At 34.4% G+C, this 23,194-nt stretch overlaps 2 protein-coding genes across 7 annotated transcripts in view; one reads left to right on the top strand and one right to left on the bottom strand.

Annotated features, from left to right (window-relative positions):
* The window catches only part of LOC139150200 (neuronal PAS domain-containing protein 3-like), a 138,357-nt gene that overhangs the window by 75,340 nt on the left and 39,823 nt on the right, over window positions 1-23,194 (bottom strand). The window lies entirely within an intron of this gene.
* The window catches only part of LOC139150202 (egl nine homolog 1-like), a 227,996-nt gene that overhangs the window by 188,071 nt on the left and 16,731 nt on the right, over window positions 1-23,194 (top strand). Inside the window, 1 exon segment of the mRNA XM_070722421.1 lies at window positions 13,072-13,138. Within this exon segment, the coding sequence (XP_070578522.1) occupies window positions 13,072-13,138 (67 nt within the window).

Raw genomic sequence — 23,194 nt, 5'->3', positions numbered from 1 at the left:
CTAAGTTTGATCAAGTCAAGGCAATCTCTCTCTATGCATGCACGTGTGTGCTACATGTACCAATCTTTCTTTGAGTATAAGGGTGGTACTTTTTGGGTATTTAAAGTTAACGCCTTAAAATATCAGGACTTTTTACAAACAGTGAAATGTAATTATTGTATTCAATTCATTAGGAACCAAAATTTTTTGTTAGAGTCAGATTTTGATACTTACTTTGATAATTTACATCAAAGTTAAGCTATCAAATTTCACTGCAGGCGCTTATACACTTCAAAACATATCATTTCACTAATTCAATTACAATGCAGTGATCATTCAAATATTCTCAAAATGTTCCTCGAAATTCAACAAATGTTTGCCTCATAACCATGATTTTTGAAAAAAGAAAGCACATAATATTTTTAGGGGGAAAGAAATTAAGCTGATTTGGAAGAATCTTTAAATTTCCTCATAAATTATACAACTATTAGTTTTTTTGTATATGGTATCAATCATTTCTATTATTTTATCCCAGCTGTTTCTAGTTTTTGTTCAAACCATGTTTTATTCTAATACTGTAAAGCTTTTTGGTCTAAAAGTTTGGCACATGTGACTTTTTTATTCATTTTGAAGTAATCCTTGCAACATCTAAAATATTAAGATTTTAAGAGAAATTCTAAAGTCAACTAGAACATTTGTTACAAGGTGAAGTTTTCTTTTACAGTCTCCCCGGAGACACACATTCTTTTTAAAAACACATTAAAATGCACTTAGACAATTACAATTTACAGCTGACATTCTCTCTAAAGACAGGGCAAAGTTTTGATGGTATGAAACATCAACAGTGCCTACAATTCATCCAGGAACTGTAAAACTGTCCACAAAAATTCAGGGGGCATCTACCATTAATGAAACACACACTTGGGTGTCGTTGAAAATTTTTATGGCATTTTATTCTGGCATATATTTCATCCTTGGCCTTTCACATACTCCTTTGTAGTTTCTGTTCAGAATGTACCCATCTGGATCTATAAACTCTGACTGTAATCACGGTTTTTTCACTGAAGCTTTTGCTGGAAAACTTTGTCACCTGGCATATATTGAGCTCATTCAAGAAATAAAATGAGAGTTTGTGATTGTTTCAACCGAGTACCAGCTTGTATTTATATTTAAAAAAGAATGACAGATGTCTCTGATGTCTGGTTGTAAATTTTATCAGTATAGGAATGATGGTCCATGACTCTTCTGTGGTGATACCACGTTCCACTCGGCATAAATTCTAAATTGCGGGCAGTTTTTTCATTCTATAACTAGCAGACCCACAGCAGTTGAATGGGAAAGTGATATTAAACCTTGGGTTTGTTATATTTTTAAATTTCCACAATTTGTTTAAATTGCAATAATTTGAAAAGTTTGTTTGCAATCTGAAAATTCTATATGTGCACTGATATTTCTAAATTCCATTGATGTATTGTGAATGGTTGGTAATGATCAGTTACCGATAAAAGTCTACTTAAATTTTTTATAAAATTTCTTATTAATAAAATTCTGGTTCTGAAACTGGGAAAATAATGTCAAATATGACCTTCCTTGGAGATGATTAGTTGTCGTATCGATCGTAAATTTAGTTCTGAAAGATGCTAATGAAAGAAGATTATGCATTTGAATAATCTAAGAATGAACAATATTTCATCATGCTTGTGTCCAAACTTTCCAGACCAATGTCCCCAGGGCATGTAGTTTCAACATTACAAACAGGAAATAATTTGAAATCAGGTAGAGTCATAAAATTCCTAGATTTAGAGAAAAGTTTGAGTAGATCATGCCGTTACAGAGTGTACACATTTTGTAACAAGAAGCTGATTCCTGTATACATTTGGGACCAGGTAGCACACAAATCAGTGCATTTACCCAAACAGAGCAGAGGGGAACTAGCTCTCTCAATGTCTACGATTGTAACATTACGTTTTTGCCGTCAATAGGAAAGAAAGTTTCGTTGTAGTCAGTGTACACGATACATGATTACAAAAAACCTCCTTTTGAACTTCCCTATGCATGGGACAACATCCCCTTGATGAAGTGTCTTGAATTTGATCAAAATAGTGTAAATTATGATGAATATAGTGGAGTGCCATGTCATATTGAGCTTTATATTGAATAATTGCAGCATAGCCTTTGAGAAGACAGTTGCCTAAAATGAAATATCTGAGGCATGACTCTAATGATGAAGATAAACTAGACAGCTTTTGGGAAACTTTCTGGCAGGGAATCTCTAGGGTGTAGGCAGGGTAATAGAACTGGATTGCAGGCTGTTCACTGACGCATAACATCTAGCCTGTCTGTCTTTGAACCTCCTATCTTCAACAAATCTAACAAAAACAAACTGGGTACAGTATGAGATTCAGAGACCATAGAACTCCATCTCTGATCACCTATATCTGCAGCTCATATTTACCTGCACAGGGTGTGCAAGTATTGCAGAATCCTACGGTATCTCTGCAATTTGTGGTTAAAGTTTCATAAAAACTTCTTTTTCTCCATTCCGCCATGACCAGCGAAGCTTCATACATGTTGCTCCTCCTAAAGCATGCACCCTGTACACACATTTTTGGATGATGGAGCTTGTGCTTATCCTATCGAGACAGTTCAATACAAAACAGAAGAATGAACAGGCTCACATTTGTCAATATAACACTCAAGATTGTTTCGATGTGCATTTCAGAGACAAATGACCCTGCTCCCCAGATAAGGCAAATGACAGAATCAGAATTTCTCAAACACAACTCATCCCAATGTCTCCAGTGTCTCTGCAGGTAGACAAGACTAAATCGGGGTATAGTACATTAAGGGATGAGGTATGGGCTCCCTGATTATCTTAATTCAACCTGGCAAAACAAGGTGCTTTGCTGGACCAAAGAAGATTTCCATACAGTCACTGAGGCACTTTTGAGGGGAATGTGACAAGGGAAGATTATACCACTGTCCTCCTCTGGTTCATTAACTAGAGCATCAAGCCACAAAGGGGCCTTTATAATGTCACAAGACCATTGTCAGTCTCTAGAGGATTTGTACATGCCTTAATTGCCAATAGGAATTTGTGTAATTTTGTCAAACATGACTCACAATGCTCCGTTTCGCTGTAAACTTTGATGTCTTGTCCAGTGCCCCTGTCCCATCTGTACAAGAGTTTCTTGTTCTATTCCAAAAATTCATTTCACTCTTTTGTTCAACTTGTCAACTCAGCCTGTATGTATGTAAATCTCCTGTTATTGTTAACACTTTTATTTTAGTCTAGACTAGAATTTATTTGTCAACATTATAATGACACTGTGTTTTGAATGTAATTTATTGGGTTGAAAAAGCTAATACTGTTACTACGCTTCATATCGAATTGAATAAGGAAAGGCAGTTCTTTTAAAAATATTTCCAGAAGCTACCACTTATCGTCTCTTCGGAAATCCAAATCCTACAATAACAAATCTTTTGTAACTATTATTTGATGGTCAAACACAATTTCAAAAGTGTCAGGAGATGGTCCTTAAATAACTTTTTATTGGATAGCTGTCATAATAGGGGCAACTCTTAAACAGACAATGAAATAAGGTTGTCATTTTGACAACTGTTAATGTTGTTCTTCATTCTCTGTTCAGCTCCCTATGCTCATGAATACCTTTATGCAACTTGCAATAATTACTTTGAAAATCGATTCACAATTTCCTTCAGAGCAAAGCTCTGTCGATGAATAATTTCACTGAGTTTTCCATTGAGGATATTAGTAGCCCGCTGCATTCCAAAAGATATCAGTCAATCTCCCCATCTAGCCTGCAAGCTATACTTTTTAAATCATTTTAACATTTTACCTGCATCGGACAAATCATTTATCATTTCTCCTTGACTCTAATGGCCCTTGGATTCTAAGACTTGATGAAAAAAGTATCTGAACATTTCCAAACCTCTAGGCAAGCTGTACAGTAAATAAAGTGTTTTTTGGGGAAGTTTGGCAAAGCAACCCACTGACATCTAGTATATTTTGACAATGTCTTGGGCAGGGTAAAATTTTAAATTCTTACTGCATCATTCAACTAAGAGATCACCTGTTTCCCTGATTGTACAGTCAAAGTATACAGTGTGTGTGTGTGTGTGTGTGTGTGTGTGTGACTAGAACTTGTTATTTCACAATCTGATGTTTTAGCTGTAAGGAAATAAACCTAACTCATCATATTTTAATAGCAGTGACATTGATGCAAGACAATGTTTGATCACTTTTTTCAAAAAATTGGATAAACTCTATGATCAAAAAATTGGATAAACTCTATGATCATCCACTGATGTAAAGTTTGAAAGTTCGATCTTCAAAGTGCTGAAACAATTGAAGTTTTGTACAGTAACTGTATCGTCCACAATCATGTACAATTATCATAAATACAGCACATACATTATACATAATAAGTACAACAAATACAAAATATCGTACAGTACCAAACAACATTCTCTATGTGTAATTGTTTAACTGATAAAAAGATTCTTGTCCGTTTCAGGAAAGTTACTTACAGGTACTATTGTTGTATTTAAATGTCATAAAGTGCATATACTTTGGTATACATGTACAATACAGAACAAAAGGAAATGTGGATTTCATAACATTGATTTTGGAGGAAAAAATAACGGATTTTTATTGTGTTTCCAATGTCCAACAAAAACCAGCCATGACCCTTTCACCAGCATACTTTAATTGGCCCTAACCCATAGTTGATATCAAATGGTGGGTGCAGACCTGTTTGCAAGGAATGGGCTGAACAGGTCAGAAATCAAGCACAGACTCATGTTGATGGATAGCACAGTGTAACCCTGTTGTCATGTGTCTTAGCAGATGTTAGCTGACATATCTAGGTATTTCTGGTCAGTACCAGAAATTAACTTACTGCTTTCTGTGTCTGGTCTGTCCACATGTGTACATGAAGGTATATTCTCATTTCTCACACTTTCATCTGTTTCAGGGGCTGATCAATGTACTTCTGACATAGAATTGACTAAAATAATGTCCAAGAACAGCAACTTTCTGTTAAAAATTCTGTTTCTATTCATTTATATGTATGCTGGTAAGACACTGTAGAAGTTGAAGAGTAGTACAACTTCAGATTTTTTCACAAAATTAAATTTGATTGCCATTGCCTAAATGGTTCTTCAACATTTCAATCCTGCACAGAGTATCTTAATCAGGGCTTTAAAACAAAACTGTCAGAGGTGTAGAAAAAGTTTAAGCCAACCACGGTAGAGCAGGATGGACCGAATTCATTTAGTACGTCGAGCCAGCGAAAAACTTTGTATAGCACTTAAAGTGTTCTTGGAAAAACAGTGCAAAGACTGAAATGTCTTTCATTGCTTTGTCAATAGTTACGGTTGTCAGATTACCCTAGTTATTGGCTGTTACAGGGATTGATTGTTATTGATTAAATGCATTGTTATGGTTCACAGACAAAACCACTGATGTATGGTATAGTCTCCAGTACAGATACAAGGCAGAGATCTTCAATTTTCTTTATCATAGGAGATAAAAAAAAATCATTTTTTGTTCAAGTTTTCATATAAGTTTTCACTTCCTCTAAATTTTGACCCTCTTTGAAATGCTCTAGAATTCAGAGAATGCTTGTTTGGATCAGAACATCTGCTATTATAACCAAAGACAATTTTCCAGGTTTAAACTACAACAATTTTTACAGAAAACTTATGGGTTCCTAATACTCTGAGTTACAACTCCTGTCCAATTGGCCATTCAAAACCAGACCACTTAGGTCAGCACAAAGTTTTCTTCTGGCGATGCATTGAGGATCTTTTACTTTGAACATTTCTCAGAGACTATTGCACTTAACCATTAACCTCTTCACCCCTGTGTTCATCTTATCTTAGAATCATCTGATTGTTTTCTTTGGTGACTTTGTCCATTTTACTGTAAATAGGGGTGGCAGCTTTCAGTGTCATTTTGATTAGTCAAAAATATAATTGAGGCAGACTATGAGCCGCAAACCTTGAAAGTAATATGGTAATAATGGGTTCTGTAATTTTGTCAATTTTTGCATCGGTGGTTTCATGACGAAAATGAATCTTGATTTTTGGTTGATGCTAGATAAAGTAATACCTGCCACTCAGAACCAAAACATTTGGATTAAAGTTTAGTGTGCTCTATCTATCCTCAACAATAAGATTTGAAAACAGCCTTTATCAATGATGTCATTTTAACAGTAGGCTACAATGAACAAGGCCCTTTGTCTGTCATGAACTGATAATTTATAAAGATTTCTGAATTTTGAACAGACTAGTATGAGTTACACTCACAAGAGAAATTGTATGTCATGCACTGTTATTCCTTGATTTTTTAAGTTTGATTCTTTCAATATATAACAGTCATTTGCAACAAAATAATATTATGAGACCCTATTTACTTTCAAATTACAGCTATTTCAAACCCTGGGTAAGAAGGAATTATCAAGTTTTGATTCCAGCAAAAAAAATTGTGATCTGTTGTCACCAAAGATTACGAAAAAATAAGATGTAACATGAAAAACATTTACAAAGAACATTGAATACAGATGATAGCCTCAAATATATGCATTAAAAAGCAATCAACAACTAAATTTACTTGAAACATGAAGTCAATAAAAAAGCACAGTACAGAGGTATTATTAAGTTTTCAGTTTCCCTGTTTTACATGTCCTGATTGTCTTTAGATTCTATTTCCAGTGTGCGAGGGGAACTACAAGAATCTTTACACATGTATATCATGGAAGTAAATATTAAATTCAGTTTTCTGCTGTAAATTTCAGTTATTGCTTATAATGTTTGACAAACATTGATTCTATCACTCTCCCCAACTTGAACTATCTGTAGACTATTACAGATTTCTGGAAGTTTAAGTTTTATGTCTACTGCACTTGATATGGTGGCTATGTAGACAAAGAACTTCAACAATTAAGTGACAGAGATTTATTTAGGGATGTGAACAAGTCGCTCAGCCTGAGAGAAACATCCTCCCCTCTAAAATTAGTTTGATGTTTTCTCTCAATATATGTCACTGTAACTCTTCATGTGTGCAGTCATTGGTGCACGTTGATTCATCCAGAGCTGGCAGGCAACATAACACATTACCTACTGACAAGCCAGGATGACAAAATTGAAAAGATATTCAGAATCCATTCAAAGGCCTTATTTGGCCCCAATCAATGCATACCTACTCACAACTAAAAAGATACTGAAATTTACAATACTTGTTCCATAGTGCTGAATTTCCCCTGATTGCTTTTATTTGTAAGGTGTATGATCTAACAGTGAGTTGCCCCGTCTCTGATGGATTTTAGGTGTTTTAATTTCTCTGTCAAGTCAGCTATCCATCATTTTCTCATCGTCTCAGTTCTGATAACATCAGTGGTAGTTGATTTTTTGGAGGGAAAAAATAAATTGCCATTTTATCTTATCTGTTGGCTAATAAATCGCTGTCCTCCTAACACATCCCCTCAAGCTACATGTACATCTTTATGCAGTATGCTCTCCTTTAACTCTCAGAGTGATGGTGCATGTAGTTCCAGCCATGTCATTTTCCAGGATCTGTCCACCACAACCATTTGTTTCTGAAAACTTCTAGTTATTGTGTTCCAGACCACACTATCAGTCATGCTGTTGCTTTGATAACTGAGATGTCCAGGAAAGTGATTTTTCAGATGTGATGTAAATTCTTCAGATTTCTCTTTCAAACTGCAGTGTTTATTATCCCTTTTTTCTGAAGGTCAATTCAGTTGGTCAACAAAACTTGTTACCCTTTTCTAATTTCGCTTTTTCTTATAATTTATTTCAAATTGTTAAATCTTTGAATCAGCGAAACTTTTCAAATTTCTGTGGACGTCTTGTTTACGTATCTATCACTCAATATAAAGCATATATGAAGTGCTTCTATTCATGTGAATTCATTTTAAATGTTATCTCATTATGTTTCAACATGATATAAGTGATTTGATGAAAAATTATGCCTTTTCAATTAAATTTCCATTATATAAAGTTCCAGTGATACCAGCACTTTATTCACTCCAGTTTTCACAGTTGGTTCATTCTGTTTGTTCCATTCTGGTTACAAACATCGACTACTTCATCAGCAAATGCTGACCTACTTATTTGTAATAAAATACATTAAAATTCTCCAGGGCAAGCATTATAGACAATAGCATAACAACTACTATAGCTGACAAACTCCCAATCAAAGAAATCTAAGTTCACATCAAGAGTCAATAGGAATGTGCATTTCAAAAGCTGCCTCGCTTGAGTCAGACTTTGATTGGACCAGTCTTCCAACAGCTGCTTTGTATAGCATTTACATGAGAAAACACAGTGTAAATGTTTTGACTGGTAGCAAAGTCCCTGACCTCTTTTTTGAGGTCATATTCTGTCTGGATTGAGTGACCTTTGCCCTGGCTATGTGAATGCAAGCATTGCATGTATCTGACCAACTTTGCAGGGGGTATAATCCAATATGGCCACTGCCATCTGGCCCAGAGTGTCACAAGATATAAACTTACTAAAGTTAGTAAGACCAGTCAATAGAAATTTCTGTTGTGTATGCATGGGGAAAAATCAAAACTGGCTTTACACATACAATGATTTACGATAAACCATTCAATAAGAGTAAAATTGCTGCTTTTTAGATGTTACTATGCCTTGAAATGAACTAGCATCTCAAAGAATATTAATTGTGCACTTTAAAAAATATCTCACTGTACTGCTCAATGAAGATTCAGTTTGTAATTGAAGCAACTATTTCTCCATGAGATCATAATATGCAATGATATAGAAATAATTTTCTATTGGCAGACAACACAAACAAACAGGCCTGTCGAGGCTAATGAAATTTGTTCAGTAACACAAATGTGTGTCTTTCTATGAGGTTTCTAGACTGTATGGCAAGTCTCCTGCTGAATCCAGCAGCATTTGACTGGGTAACCGGCTATTTTCAATATCACTGGATAAACATCTATGCCATCATTTTTATTTTCTGTTCTCTCTACCAGCAGCTGAATTGAAGTCATATTTTGCAAACAAATCTTTCAGGATATTTTAAAGTTAAAAACCTGATGAATTAAACTTACTTTTCACATCAAAAAAAAAATGACAATATCTAAAGGAAGGGCTCTGTGAAAACTCCCTGCAGAAGATGTATGACGTTATGTTCAGCAAATAAAACAATTACAACTTTTAACTTCCCGTGAATTAAAATTTTCAAATACATTATGGAAATATCAAATATTTCTGTCTCATTGGAAATGCCTAGGAATTGCAGGTTTCAAGAACCAATGGGTACAGGTAACTAACATAATGAGACTGTGCACATGTATATGCCAAAAGAGCTTTGGCCCACAGTGAATGAAGGACAAAGATATTTTGACTCTAATAATTTGTAAAAATTTCATATTAAAGAGTAACGTATAAGACCATGTTGTAGATAAAAAAAATTTCAGGTACCTCAGTGTTCTAAATATTCAAATGTTGCATCATGAAAGCAGGACTATAAAAGTTTGCCTTTTGTATTGGGGATATGCAGTTACACCTCATTTTTGAGGTGTCTGTCTATCAGTCTGTGTATGTCTTTAAAATATTACTGCCTTTGGCTAGGGGCGGACATTCTCAATTGACGAGTGGATAAAAAATCAATGGCTTCCTAAAAAATGCTATATATCTCTCAAGACGCACATGAAAATGATTTTGAAATCCATATATCTGGTACTTATTCATACCGTTCATGTTCACTAAGATCAGTGCGTTTTGCATTTTATTTTTGCATCTGCTGTCCCGTATAATTTTGAATGACAACACGGCCTAAAAGATTCACTGTTATGGCTATTCTTTCTGCCATCCATGTAGTCTAACAAAATATGTTACACTTAAGAGTTGCTACACACTGTACAATGAACAACAAATGTTTTGCATGGTGTTTTGTGCAGTTGGAAGTTTAACCCTCATACCATAATTTACTTTGACTTTTTAATGGCTGAAATGTTGTGCTTCTAAATGAGAACTGCCAGTCACACTTTCTAGAAAGTCAATTACTATCCGATAAGAAGCCGATGGTGCCGTGTGTGCAGTTTATGACAAAGTTATGAGGACATCCGTTAGAGAAGGTGTTAGTAATCGACAGCATTGGACTGGAAATGACCCCATTTTTGGCAACATTGTCTCACTAACTCATTACACTCAATTTCCAGGCAGATTGAATCGCATTCTCTTACTTCTTATATTGCCCATGTAACAACTTATTACCAAAGTTACATGTTCGTTGGAGAAAATACCATTTTTCTCCCTGTCTCAAATGGCAGTTAGTTTGAGCAGAAATGCTGTCCTGCACTGCCAACGTTCTTGGTTCAATAATTGATGCAATATACAGTGAAATTAAGGAAATGGAATAATGCGTTGCCAGGAACGTTGCTGATATGATTGGACTGCCGTTTCTTTTCTTTTCTCAAAGTGTCGCTGATAAAGCCATTTGTGAAACTGATTGTGGGTGAATTTCCCGTATCATAGATTCCAGGTAGAAAGAATGCAGTCACCATGCTGGGCTTTCAAAATCTACATCCCAGTGTGAGCTATTGAGTAGACAAGTTGATGTGTTTGTTAGCTACATCCTTGTTTCCAACTCGGAAGACAACTGAATAGCATATACCACTCAGTGGGATGGACTTCACATAGATTTTAATGGGACCTGCTGTTCAGAATACATTTTTGCAGTGTAGCATGAAGTCAAGGAATGGGATGTGTTAAAAAACTGTATCATACAACATGCAACAGCACATCTGCCAGTCTAAAAGATGAAAAAACATGAATTTTTCAAGATCAAATAATATATATATATATATATATATATATATATATATATATATATATATATATATATATATATATATATATATATATATATATGCACACACACACACACACATGTGAGGTTTAAGAACACCTAGAGTAGACTGCTTAATACTGAAGCAGAGCTAGATTAATACTACTATTTTTACAAAGGTATAACCAGTTTATACTGGTACATTCCGACTACAAAGTTGTTTTGGCTTCACTTGTCGGGTGTTAGTGTTAATCTAACACAACCACCTGACAAGTGTAGCCAACTTTTCTGATTGTACAAAACAAATTTGCAGCGGGAATGTAAACTGGTTTATCCATGTAAAAATAGTAGTACATGTATATATACTGTATTTTTTAATATCTCTTACTTTGGAGGAGAAATTATTCTTTTATTCAAAAGATGAACTCAAGAGGGCTCTTTTCATGAAAAGCTTTGTTTTACTGAAAGGTTCAACCATTATATATCGTAACTACAATTTTGACAAGCATGGCATGGGGTGTGGCTTTGTCTATACTTCAGTTTCTAACCATTTCATTTTTGTTTTTGAATATGATTTTTTTGAACATTGTGCCATGTCCAAGTTTCCTATTACGGTACCTGAAAAATTATATAATTTCCACAAGTATGAAATTATTTACTCTGTTGATGAATCTTCATTTTCAAAGAAAGTGAATTCTTCACAGGTAGAAGTAAAAAAATTACTGTGACAAAGCAATGTACACGTCAATATTTGAAAATTTCCCTCCTTCAATAAAAAAGGTACATGTATTATATATTAATAAAACTATACACATAGGAAAATATTTCAAAGATTCCAGATTACAAACTCTGTTACGACATATATCCTCTGAGACCTGTACAAAATATGGCTTTCATTTCTTGTAAGTCTCCAGTACTTGCTGAACAACATGTCGCCTATCAATTATAGAGTTTAAAGGAATAATATATGATAAGAATATCATGCATTGGAAGAGAGCTGCAGAATGGGCATCTGTAATGTAATATCATTGATTTCTACAAATTTATATCATTGAGGTGAATTGAAGGGAATTTCAATTCTTAGGTAGGGGCAGAGACTCCTACATTGCTTGTCCTGCCAGATTTATCACAAAACTATATTTACTGCACTGCAGTAATATTTATAAATCCACACACCCTTCGTAAAGATGTTGGTAGATATTGATCACATTAAAACGAAAACTATGGGACGGAAGAAAATTATGGTAGTGAAACGTAGCAGAATTGGCATGTCTTATCTAATCCTAACCGTCACTCTTTGAATTTCAGTGGAATTACGCAGCCAGCTACCTCACCCTACAAAAACCACAAAATCAGAGAGTTACCTGGTGTGTCATTCAGTCGTCTTTACAGTACCTTTAGTAACTTTTAAAAGGAAAGAGAATTCACAAAGTACTCTAATTTCCCAGTGTTTTACAATACACTGCCCTCAGCATCTGTTGCCAATGCCAGTTTCATGATCTGCTTCAAGAAAGAAATACTTTCAACACAAGAGGGCTCCCCTCAGTATGTAGAAAGTTTATTCTTATTTAACACAGAATCATGTAGAGAAAATAAATAGAGGTAATATCTAATTGCCATGCTCACATTTTGGAAAGGTAACAGTAGTTTCTGTATTACATGTACATGTTCAATGATAGAAAGTCAAGTTTTTTGGGAGACGGCCTCAAATGTTTTTGCATAAAATCAAAAAATAGAATTACTGTTTTGTCCTTGTTTTTTTTTGTTATATAGTATTATTAATCTTAATGAAATTGTCTATTTCTGATGATAATAAGAATGTGTGGTTCATGAAGATACTTGCTCTTTTTGTTTGTCCACGGGAAACATCAACTAAAAAAGAATTTATTTTTTTCCAGCCAATTACAGTCACAGCAGGACTCTTCCTTGCAAGAAAATTGTCTCAGACTGTTTTTGTATGAAAGACATCTTCCTGAAGCCAAATAAAATATAAAATACTGTGGAAGTAACAGGATTGTCATTGACATTTAGAATGAAATATACCTATTAATTCTCCTAGTATTTTGAAATTTATTTAGGCTTAGATGAAAAGATACCCTAGGGTAAACATAGTATTTTGTATGTGGTAGGTGTAGGCCAATGGTGTCTAAATACATGGCAAGTGCTGGTTTTTCCGTAACTTTGATCAGAGTGTAGTTATTTTTACTCTATTCATTCAACAGGCAAAGGTTCTGGAGGTGACTCTCTCCGTGTCAGAAGACACAATCTCATTGGATGTAGCATTCATAGGTAAGTGCCTGGCCTGTTCTACAAATTCACAGATTGGTCAAACAACAAAATATTTATAAACAAACCAACCAATAATGAACAAGCTTGCAAGTTGACTGCTGCGCGTCAGTCAGGGTTCTGTGATTCATATTCAACTTTAATATCTAAAAACATTTTATTTGTAGACCAGGGGTATATAACAGTGAACAATGCCTAGAAAATCATTGCATTAGACTTAACAATTGCAATATTGGAGTACAACAAAGCATTATTGAGACTTTTGATAAAATTTTTCCTCGAGTTTTCATCAAATGTAATTTAAGAAATCATAAAACCTGAAGTTTGGAGACTAAATATTCTGCAATGGAGCAAATTCAGACTCTGTGTTTATATTCATTCCCAGCTATTCTAAAATAAAAGAAGGCTGCTGAGGCAATGTAGTTTACTCATATTGTCAGCAAGACCCAAGATTTATTTGCTTTGATCAGGGATCCAGCAAGTCGATTTCCCGTGATATATGCGGCCATTTCTGATAAGGACTAGACTTAATGGCAATTAATGAGTTTAACAGTGTGACAGTGCCAAGAGTTAGATAAGACATGAAGATGGGTTTCTTGATGAAGCTCATCTTTTTTCTTCCTCCAAAGATGGCTTTACCAAGGTGATAGACAGCTCTATTTTGACAAGCTCTGTGACACCATGTTTTTTTTACACGATTTCCATTACCTCTACGCCTGTTCACACATGACATTTTGTGAATTCAGTTATTTTCCATCTGGGGATTTTCAGTGAACGTGTTTCTTTACCCAGTTGAAAAAGGCTTGTGTCTGAAGCGTGTATAGATTTTATTCAACAGTGAAGAAACTATAGTCGTTGTGTCTTTGGATATCAAGTGTGTTTTCCTGAATTAAAGCATAAAATATTTTAAACGTCACACAAATATACTTTCACATGGCCATAGTTTCCAGCTTCACTGGATAAAAAAATTAAAAAATTGTCCTCTTCTTTCATTCTTATATTTTTATGAATTTAAAGCCAGCATAGTCTGTAAACATCAGAAAAATGTTGCCATTTTCATTCAGTTTGTAAACAACTTTCTTTGGGTGAAATTTTACAACAGTTAATAGACACTATAAATTACACTAACTGCAAATTTTGACACTTCAATCACTCGGAGAAGACGGACTTACCAGGATTTAAAAGGTCACATTTTTTAGCCCATTCACGATTTTCTTTGAGTTTTGTTTGGCATCTCCATGGCCTAATATTCATCACAGACTCTGCTTTCAGGTGTAGTGGTTACAGAATACATAGCCATGGGCCATAGTTGTAACAAATATCTGGGGAGCTGTCCAACCAAACCTTCAGAGAATTGAGACACTTCAGCAGAGAATTATCATTTATTTATTTCAGATCCATTAAAGTTCATAATGCCTCTAAAAAATCCGGCCCACGCCATGCCCCAAGATTTAAAGGGCAATTTAGATTGAGTTCAATCAGATTTTTGCCAATTTTGGCTGCAAGATTGCAGCAATCTTCCTTGGTAACAACAAAGTGAAAGGTGATGAACAACTTGATAGGCAGTTCTTTCAATTTGAAGAATCTGAAGTGGCATAACCTTACATGGCCTTTCTGTGCACAACGCATCAACACTGTCTCCCTGAAATGTCTACATTGCTCCATCTCTATTTTATATACTTGTTTTACGTTTGTTTTATTTGCTTAGCTGTAACAACAAGAGCTTCTGCAAATAAAGCATGGTGAACTCATAAAAGAATAAATTAATGGCAACCCTGTAGACTCTTGAACAAATCTGCCAATAAAGACAGTCATAATATTTCTTGTCTGGAAAAATTTTGACGAGTCTCATCACTATAAATATCGTATGGCACACATTTATGTATAGTCGTACAAATTAAAGTCGGTCACGAAATACTTGCTTTGTTAGGGAGTGACTGACAATTAAGTCAGCTAGTCATGTATCAAAGTCTGGTTCCAACACATCATTTATATATATATAATATATATATAATATATATATATATATATATATATAAACACACACACACCTTTTTGGCTATTTTACAGAATGTGCTTTGAGAACCCTTGTCTGTCGTTAGGGCCTGCATAACTTTTTAAAGTGTAAAATAACTGAAATTCACCCAGAGCTGATGTCGCAATGAAAGGGTCATTCAGTGAAGTACATCAAACACGTCAAATCAATATTGACAGTCTGGTGCATACGTATTTTGAATTGATGTTCATGCTGGTACTGGTGGAGTTTCATTCAAGATGTGTGAAAATTTACACCTACCAAATAAACAAAATAATCAAATCTGAATTCTCATGGTGAAATTCTGCCTCTGTTTCTGCCAATGTGTGTGTATAACACTGACATTCTCAACACAGCATGTATCAGACTATTAGGTGTGTCCATGGTTACAGCCTAACATTGGAGACACTTTACTCACAATGTAACACTGTGATCATCAGTGCCTTCCATATCTTCCCATCATGCTTTGCTGACCAAAATGAATGGACTACACTGTGTGGAAGCCAGGTACATCAAGAAGCTCACACCTAAGACGTGACAGCAGTTTTTATGATCATTATGATCACATATCTGTGTATGTACTTTGTGATAGTTCCAGACAAAACATCATTTTGGGAAAACACATAACAGCATACAGTCCATTCCGTGCAAAATATACTGGCTGCATTAAAACCACAAATATAGAATTTAAGTTCTCCTTTGTCTGACAAACTGATCAGCTCCTTTATCTAACAAATTAATCAGCCAGTTAATTACCTCTGTCTAAATTTTTGCAAAGTAATGTATCACGATATTAGAATCTCCAGTACAAGGATAAAGTATAGATGTTGTTTATAGAATTATGTAAAATTATATTGCCATTAATTGTGTGTACATATACATTTCAAACCTCTTGCAGAGGAATTTAGGATCATGGACCATGAAGGGTTGATTTGTGTTTGTTTTCTAAAATGGGTTTTCAAAAGCAATTTACATATCAAGGTTTGTGTTCTTTCTTAAAATACTCTAACACTTCTTGATATTCTTTCTCTGTCAAAAGTTTCTTCTACTTTGCAAATGATATTCTTTGTTGTCAAATGAAATTTTTGAAATGCATTAACTGGAGACTTTAGAAACGAAAGTTGGCAGTTTTGAGAGTGATCAAAGAAACACGGCTAATTGACAATGATCCAAAAGATCTAGTAAGCCTTGAATTAAATTGCACATCTTGATTGATTATCACATTCTCTGAGAAATTTTAGTGGCATATTGTTAAACAGGAAGGCATTTTGGACACTGAGCTTGAGTGATCATGCACAGTGTTTTGGTTTTAGTCTGTGGATGCATGGGTTTAAGGCCCATTGAAAAAAAGCTAAATGTGTGCACCAGGGCATTGCAAGAAGGGGGGCCCGTGTGACATTTGCTCTGTGTTGGAGCAGTGCTCTGTGGAGCACTGAACTCCTGCTTCCCTCTCTTTGTACAATTATATGGTGATCACTTATGTTCCCCAACAAAGGGCTTGTCCGACCAACCCATCCGTCTTGTTCTGCCAAGAGCTTTGATGGCTTTCACTCATTCTGACAGGGTTGCTTTCAATGAGAAGCAAAAGGTTATGTTTGCTACATGCAAACACTCATGCCCTCATTTATGCCTGAGTCTTTAAAAACTTCTCAGACATTCGTTACTTCAAATCCAGGCACTCAGAATATACCAGCATATATTGCCTCGTCGGGACTTCTGGTTAAAAATGTTCTAACATGTGGAAACCTAGATTTTGGGCATTCAAAACTCTGAATCAAGTTCCTAATGAAAGACTAACAATTTTAGTAGTTTTGGCTACAACTTTTATAACTTTTATACTGATAGTTGTAATATTCAGAATGTCACATAGCATATAAAATCAATCAGCATGTATTATGTTAATTTTGACACATTGTACAATCAACATCTCTAAATGCCAATGTCAATATGTTTCACTATCTAAAACGTCACTGCTCACTTCTGTTAAGTTGATCCATTTTGATGTTGGGTAAAATTTGAAGAAGAAGTTGCCAAAGGAAAACTTTTCTTTGGAAGTCTCTATGATGGTAATTTTTTATTCAAGTGTTAGTTTTTTCCCTCCTGCTTTGATATGATATTTTTCATGATATTTTGGTCAGTACAACGTTTTTTTGACAATCTTTAGCAACTCCCCTACATTCCCTTCATCAATAATCATTTAGTTTGTTTGAAAGGATTCCTGATTACATGGATGTCTTTATCATAAAATATTAATAATGATATGACTATATATCGCAGGAATTGTCAATTGCTGTGTAGCAAAGAGAATATGGAGTTGAAAAATTCATTTTGTTTATTCAGTTCAGCTCAAAGTTTTAATATGCACAATATCCAGCAAAAAAAGGCTGAGAAAACTTTGTAATATTTCGGTGTTGCTGTTCCTATTTGCCCCAAGGTCATTAAACTTTTACAGCCATTTTGTATCTTAACAAAGTTTGAAGTCAAACATTGCAAAAGAACGTTTGAACAGTTTGAAATTCTGGAGAGTTCACAGGATAAACTGATAACGTCGTATGACATACATAGTTTGCCTGCTCAGTATCTATCTACAGATGTACTAATAAAAACCACGTAAAACATACCTAATCAGTTCAAGTGCTATCACAACATCTTTGATCAGATAATCAACTAGTTCCTACAGCATCGTTGTTATATGATGAAAAAATAATCAATATTGTACAGGATAATTTTTAAAATGTTATCACATTGTGTTTTATCAAAATAACAACTATATGTTGAGTAAAAAATGTGAATTTAAAGTTATTATAGAATTTGTTTTATTTAGCATGGTGATTCAATATCATTTAGATTGGTGGCCCAACTTTCAGTAAATGTACTTGAACCAGTTGGTATGTCTGTGAATTCTTGTTCAACAACTTTGGCCTCTAGCCTTCACGTCTTCTTCTGGTAACTTGTTCACGGTTTTTTGTTTTTCCCTTGTTTTGAATCATTCTTTGATTGAATTTTGTATATTTGGTAGCAGGTCCTTCTTGACTTGATAAATATCAAACAAGGTGCCCACTATAGTCCACCTGTGGCACAGTGTCTGTGACTTTCACAAAGATGTTCTAATCAAACTTGTTTAATGTCTTCCAGGGTTATGTTTATCAATTACTACTGTACATCTTGACATTGCTTTGCCTTTTGATGTCATTAGGGATGACTATGCAGATGATGACTTGAAATATGAGTAAAACACTGCAAAAGTTTACATGGGCAAGACAGAGTTTAACTAAATTTTGCAAAACCATGCATGTACCACACATGATGAACTTGGTACTTTACATATCGGTACTGAAATTGAAATGGGGGAAGCTATCTCTAAAATGAACATACAAGTTAATGTCACATATTGAATATATGATCATATAATTAATGAGCCATCATGACCACATGTTGATAACAGGTAGAACTGCATCAGTGCTAGCCTGCTGCTCAAGTAGATCTACCATAACACATGTCTAGAGTCATTCAACTGCTGATATAGAGTTTCAAATCATATTCAATTAAGTTTATTTTCTGGTACATTGAGGACCATGCATGTTTGTTCCATAAAATGTCACATTAATCATTTTTTTTACAACTTTGCTATTCATGAGTGCATTTCCTAATGTGGAAGCCATTTCATCAAATGAAAAGCCACAGGTCATGTACTTTCTCTTTGTATATTGCAGCAGTCATTTCTGATATATCAAACAGCAAATTCTGATCACTGGTTCACTTTGTTTTGATGGTCAACAGGCTTCAGTATTCAATATTTTCATTTTTTTTGCACCATCAAAGTCTGTACATTTGAAATTTCTATGACAAAGACGGACACCTACAGACAGCTTTGGACAGAATAGGCTCACATCATGTGTTTACAGCAAACAGATTAATGAGAAAATCATTTGCTATAAATGAGAAATTGCTGGCAAGAATCTTACAGATATTGTATTGGTTCTTTTGCTATTAAAATTGCCTTTTTTGTACATAACTATTATACCTTATTTGTTGTGTTCTTCACCTATGTGAACTTTTACCAGTCCTGCCCATCTGAAGATCCAAAGGGATTTGAAATCTTTTGTATCGAAAATCACATCACAAATGTATACAAAGATTTGCATAAAGTACATGTGAACTAGAATCCTGATTTATTTTACTACATTTCATTCAATACCTTTCAATTCACCATCAATATATAAAAATATCCCTTTGGCTAAGCTTTAAGAGTGTGTAGTTTATTGGTTATTAATGTTCAGTGATTTATTTTTGTAGTTAGCATTTTTGTTTTTCCTCAGGTCACTTCCTTTAAGTGGTTTTATTACATTTTTATCCATTTACAAGAAGACACAATGTTGTAGTCTTCTTTTATATGAGTCCATCTTTCTCGAAGAATACTTTGATTTATTACTTTTTCAAAGTGGGGGGAGAATTCAGATGTCACCAATGAAAGCTTTTGTATTGAATGGCATAGTAGCGTAAAATTTATGAATATTTGGAGTCCAGAAATCCACCATAAAAAATTAGATAAACTGAGTTGCACACTAAGTTTCAAATAAATGTCTCATGATCATTTTGGATATGACAATTTCCCTCTTTACACTTTAAAATTGAAGCATTAGAGAAAAAGAGGTTTTGTAAAACTTCAGTCAACTTTTATTTCACATTATATTAATTGATAAGATTAATGAGTTTATCCTGATTGAGAAATTGACATCTAAAAATGAATTGTAATGTAGAATAAAATTGATCAGACAAATCATTTCTTCAATAAAGAATTGTTGTGAACCTGTTTCTGAAAATGTAGAGAAATTATTTGAAATGTAGTGGCCATTAACTTTCATGGTTCTGATGGTACTTCTGGACCAGTTGCAGGTAGGGTCACACCAAGGAAGAATTACAGGGACAAACTTCTCAAATAATCTGAGTTTCTGTTTTAAATCATTCTAAAACTGACTAAAGGTTCAAAGATTTCCACAATACTTATATCTTTGCAAGAGTGTTAAGCCAATTCAAAAAACAAATCTGTACATAAAACAATTTATCAATAGTCACATGATACAGTTTGAGAAAGTTCAGAAAAGTCTAAAAGTCTAGGTTGGCAAGATTGTATATTTTGCAGTGATAGTATTTCAAAATTATTAATAGTATCCACATTCAACATCATAATTCTTTGTTCAGTTGTAATTAGGGTATCAATAATATGTCTGAAAAGACACTAGACCACCCAGTACAGTTTAAGATTTTATGATCATAGACTGACTTGAAAAAATAAATCTAGCTTTTTGGAAAATCATAAAGCATTCATAGCAATCTGATCACAGTTTATTTCCTGTCACACTGCATAATGTTATATTTAACTCTATCATTGGTAAACTGTATGCAACCTACCATAAACTTTTGTCTCTGTTTTGTGTCTTTATTGACAGCGGGTTTGGACAGGATGTTAATCCATATGACTCTCTCCAATACTAGTGATCACATCTGTTCTGTATTTATACACAAACAATGGCTTCAGAAACAAAGAAAAAGCCTAAAATTTATGGAAAAGCCAAATAGAAAGCATATCCCTATAATCCAGATGTTTTCTACAGTGACATGTTTTAGTTGGTAATGTTAATGTCAGAGGTAAATCTGTAGACATGCAACTGTCATATTTTGAAACTGCATGCCTGATAAGAGATACAATTGCAGTAGTTGAATCTGATTGATATGAAATCTGTCCAATTATGTCAAATTGAGAAACTCCAAAGAAATGACAGTGATATGATTATAGGTTGGTCTAGTAATGACTCGTCAGAATGGTTACCCCAGGATAATACTGCATCATTTAATTTTACAGCGGTGTATGAACGATTAGATGGTACAGGAATGTGGACATAAAGGTCATCACACAGCCTTCAATGCACTTTTTCAGCACCACTCTGAAGCACAGCTTGGACGGTGCAGCATTGTGTCATATTGTGATCTTCAGAAATGTTATTTTCACGTCATCACTCTTCAAGTAGCAGAGCAAGAATAGATGTATTGAAAAAACACAGTCAGGTGAGATTGCGTCTTCTGGAAAAGGGGGTCAGATATTGGAATAGAATTTTTAATATGCAGGCAAATTACTTCAAAGCAATAAAAATAGAGAATAAAAAATACGTGCTGTCTGAATAGATTTCAAGACAGCACCACTGATTTAGATTTATCGTTTGTGAATTTCCTACAGGTAAATTTTTATTTTATTTTATTCAGTTTACTTGAAATAAATTATTTCCATCACCAGATTTTCAATGTAGAAGGAGAAATTGACAAACCAAGTTTTCAATAGACAGGACCAACACTCTTCCATGATATTTCCCCGGGCATTAGGGCTCTTCACCGTGCACATCTTTTTTCAGTATATTCATTCAGATTCTATTATTCAAATAAGGAAAACTGGTTGTTCAAATTAATCCATTTTCAGATATTTCTCTCTCTTAATCTTTCATATTTTGTGTTGTCCATGTTTCATGCAAAATCACAGCATTGTGGATGGCTTGTAGTTTTTTGTCAGCTATCTTCATCTGATTTGCGTAAGTCATATTCCATACGTAAGAATGACTATTATTACTTTTTGCTGGAGCTTTATGGAAATACTGAAGGACAGAATGATCAGAAATGTTCTGATGTGATCTGGACAAAATGAAAAATATGGACATTTCCTGTGTCCTGCAACATATACACGATATATGACTCTAAAAGTAAGGTTCTGGTAGGTTTGTCGATTGGAAACCTTTTTTAGTCACCAGAATAAAACAAAAATTTTTAAAGTCGCTTTTTTTAAATGCTAAGATTTTTCAGGGTCAGTGGTACAAAAAAGTTTAGTTGGATTATTGAAAATGTGCAAATATATATACTTCTTGGTTTGTGATTCAGTCTCTGTAGAACCTACAATTTTATTATATAAAATTCTTTCTTTTTAAATAGTTAGGGACTTGGTTAAGAATGATATTAACAACTACAATATTAGGAAACCTTAATCATCTGAATTCTTTTGGGTGTACTGTACAACTGGAAAATCAGGCTTTTGTGTGGGCTACCTGTTACAAGGCGAATTGCTAATAAAGTCAAAGGTGCAATAGGTGTTTCCTTGCCTAAATCTTCTGTGACATATGAACTCAGGGAAGCCACATGGGGTTTGACCGTAAAATAAGTCGGCACAAATGTCCTGTGGATGCATGGATAGAAATGGCCCACGTCTGAACTCCACTGATAGACATTACGGACCTAAAGCCGCGTGATATACGATACATCCATCTGTGACAATGAAACTATGCTTCAAAGGTACAATTTGTAAGATCGCTTTATCCCTAATCTACTTGAGTCTTTACCTAAGGTTACTGCCTGATGTCGTAAAATTACATTCAAGAATTGGGAAGTATATATCACTGTTGGACACAACCAGATGAACTAACTAAAGAACAGCCAACAAAGCAATAAAACCAAACCAAACCGAACGAACGTAAAATGCAGAATGAAAACATCAGAAGAATAGATCCAGTTAGGCAATCAATCACCAATGTAGATTGCGTGACTTGTTCATTGATGCAGCCATACTTTTTGTTTACGTATCGGATATATCATACCTCTTTGGCCTAACACCTGTTTCATGGATATACATTGACTGTTTACCATCTGCGACAAGAGTCCTAGACACATGTGGGACAAGCAAAGGTGATGACTTTTTGAAATCAAAGAAAGGGCAGAAAGAGTTTTATCTGCATATGACATCAAAAGCTCCTGGAGCATTAGGTTTCCTGTGCATTTCTCTAATTCTTCTCTGTTGTTTATTATTGTCACTGAAAAACTTGCACCAAATGTGTGTGTGATAGTGATTACAGATGGAACAATTACATATGTGAACAATTTCATCTTTAGTTAATTTACAGAATCTTCAACTACATCTTCAAATACACTCTGTTGTAGATATTTTAGATAGCTCTCCATGTGATGTCACCATTCATCACAGTACTATA

The sequence above is a fragment of the Ptychodera flava genome, chromosome 14, assembly GCF_041260155.1.
Source record: "Ptychodera flava strain L36383 chromosome 14, AS_Pfla_20210202, whole genome shotgun sequence".
Taxonomy (NCBI): Eukaryota; Metazoa; Hemichordata; class Enteropneusta; family Ptychoderidae; genus Ptychodera; species Ptychodera flava.
This window is presented reverse-complemented; position numbering and strand designations above follow the sequence as displayed.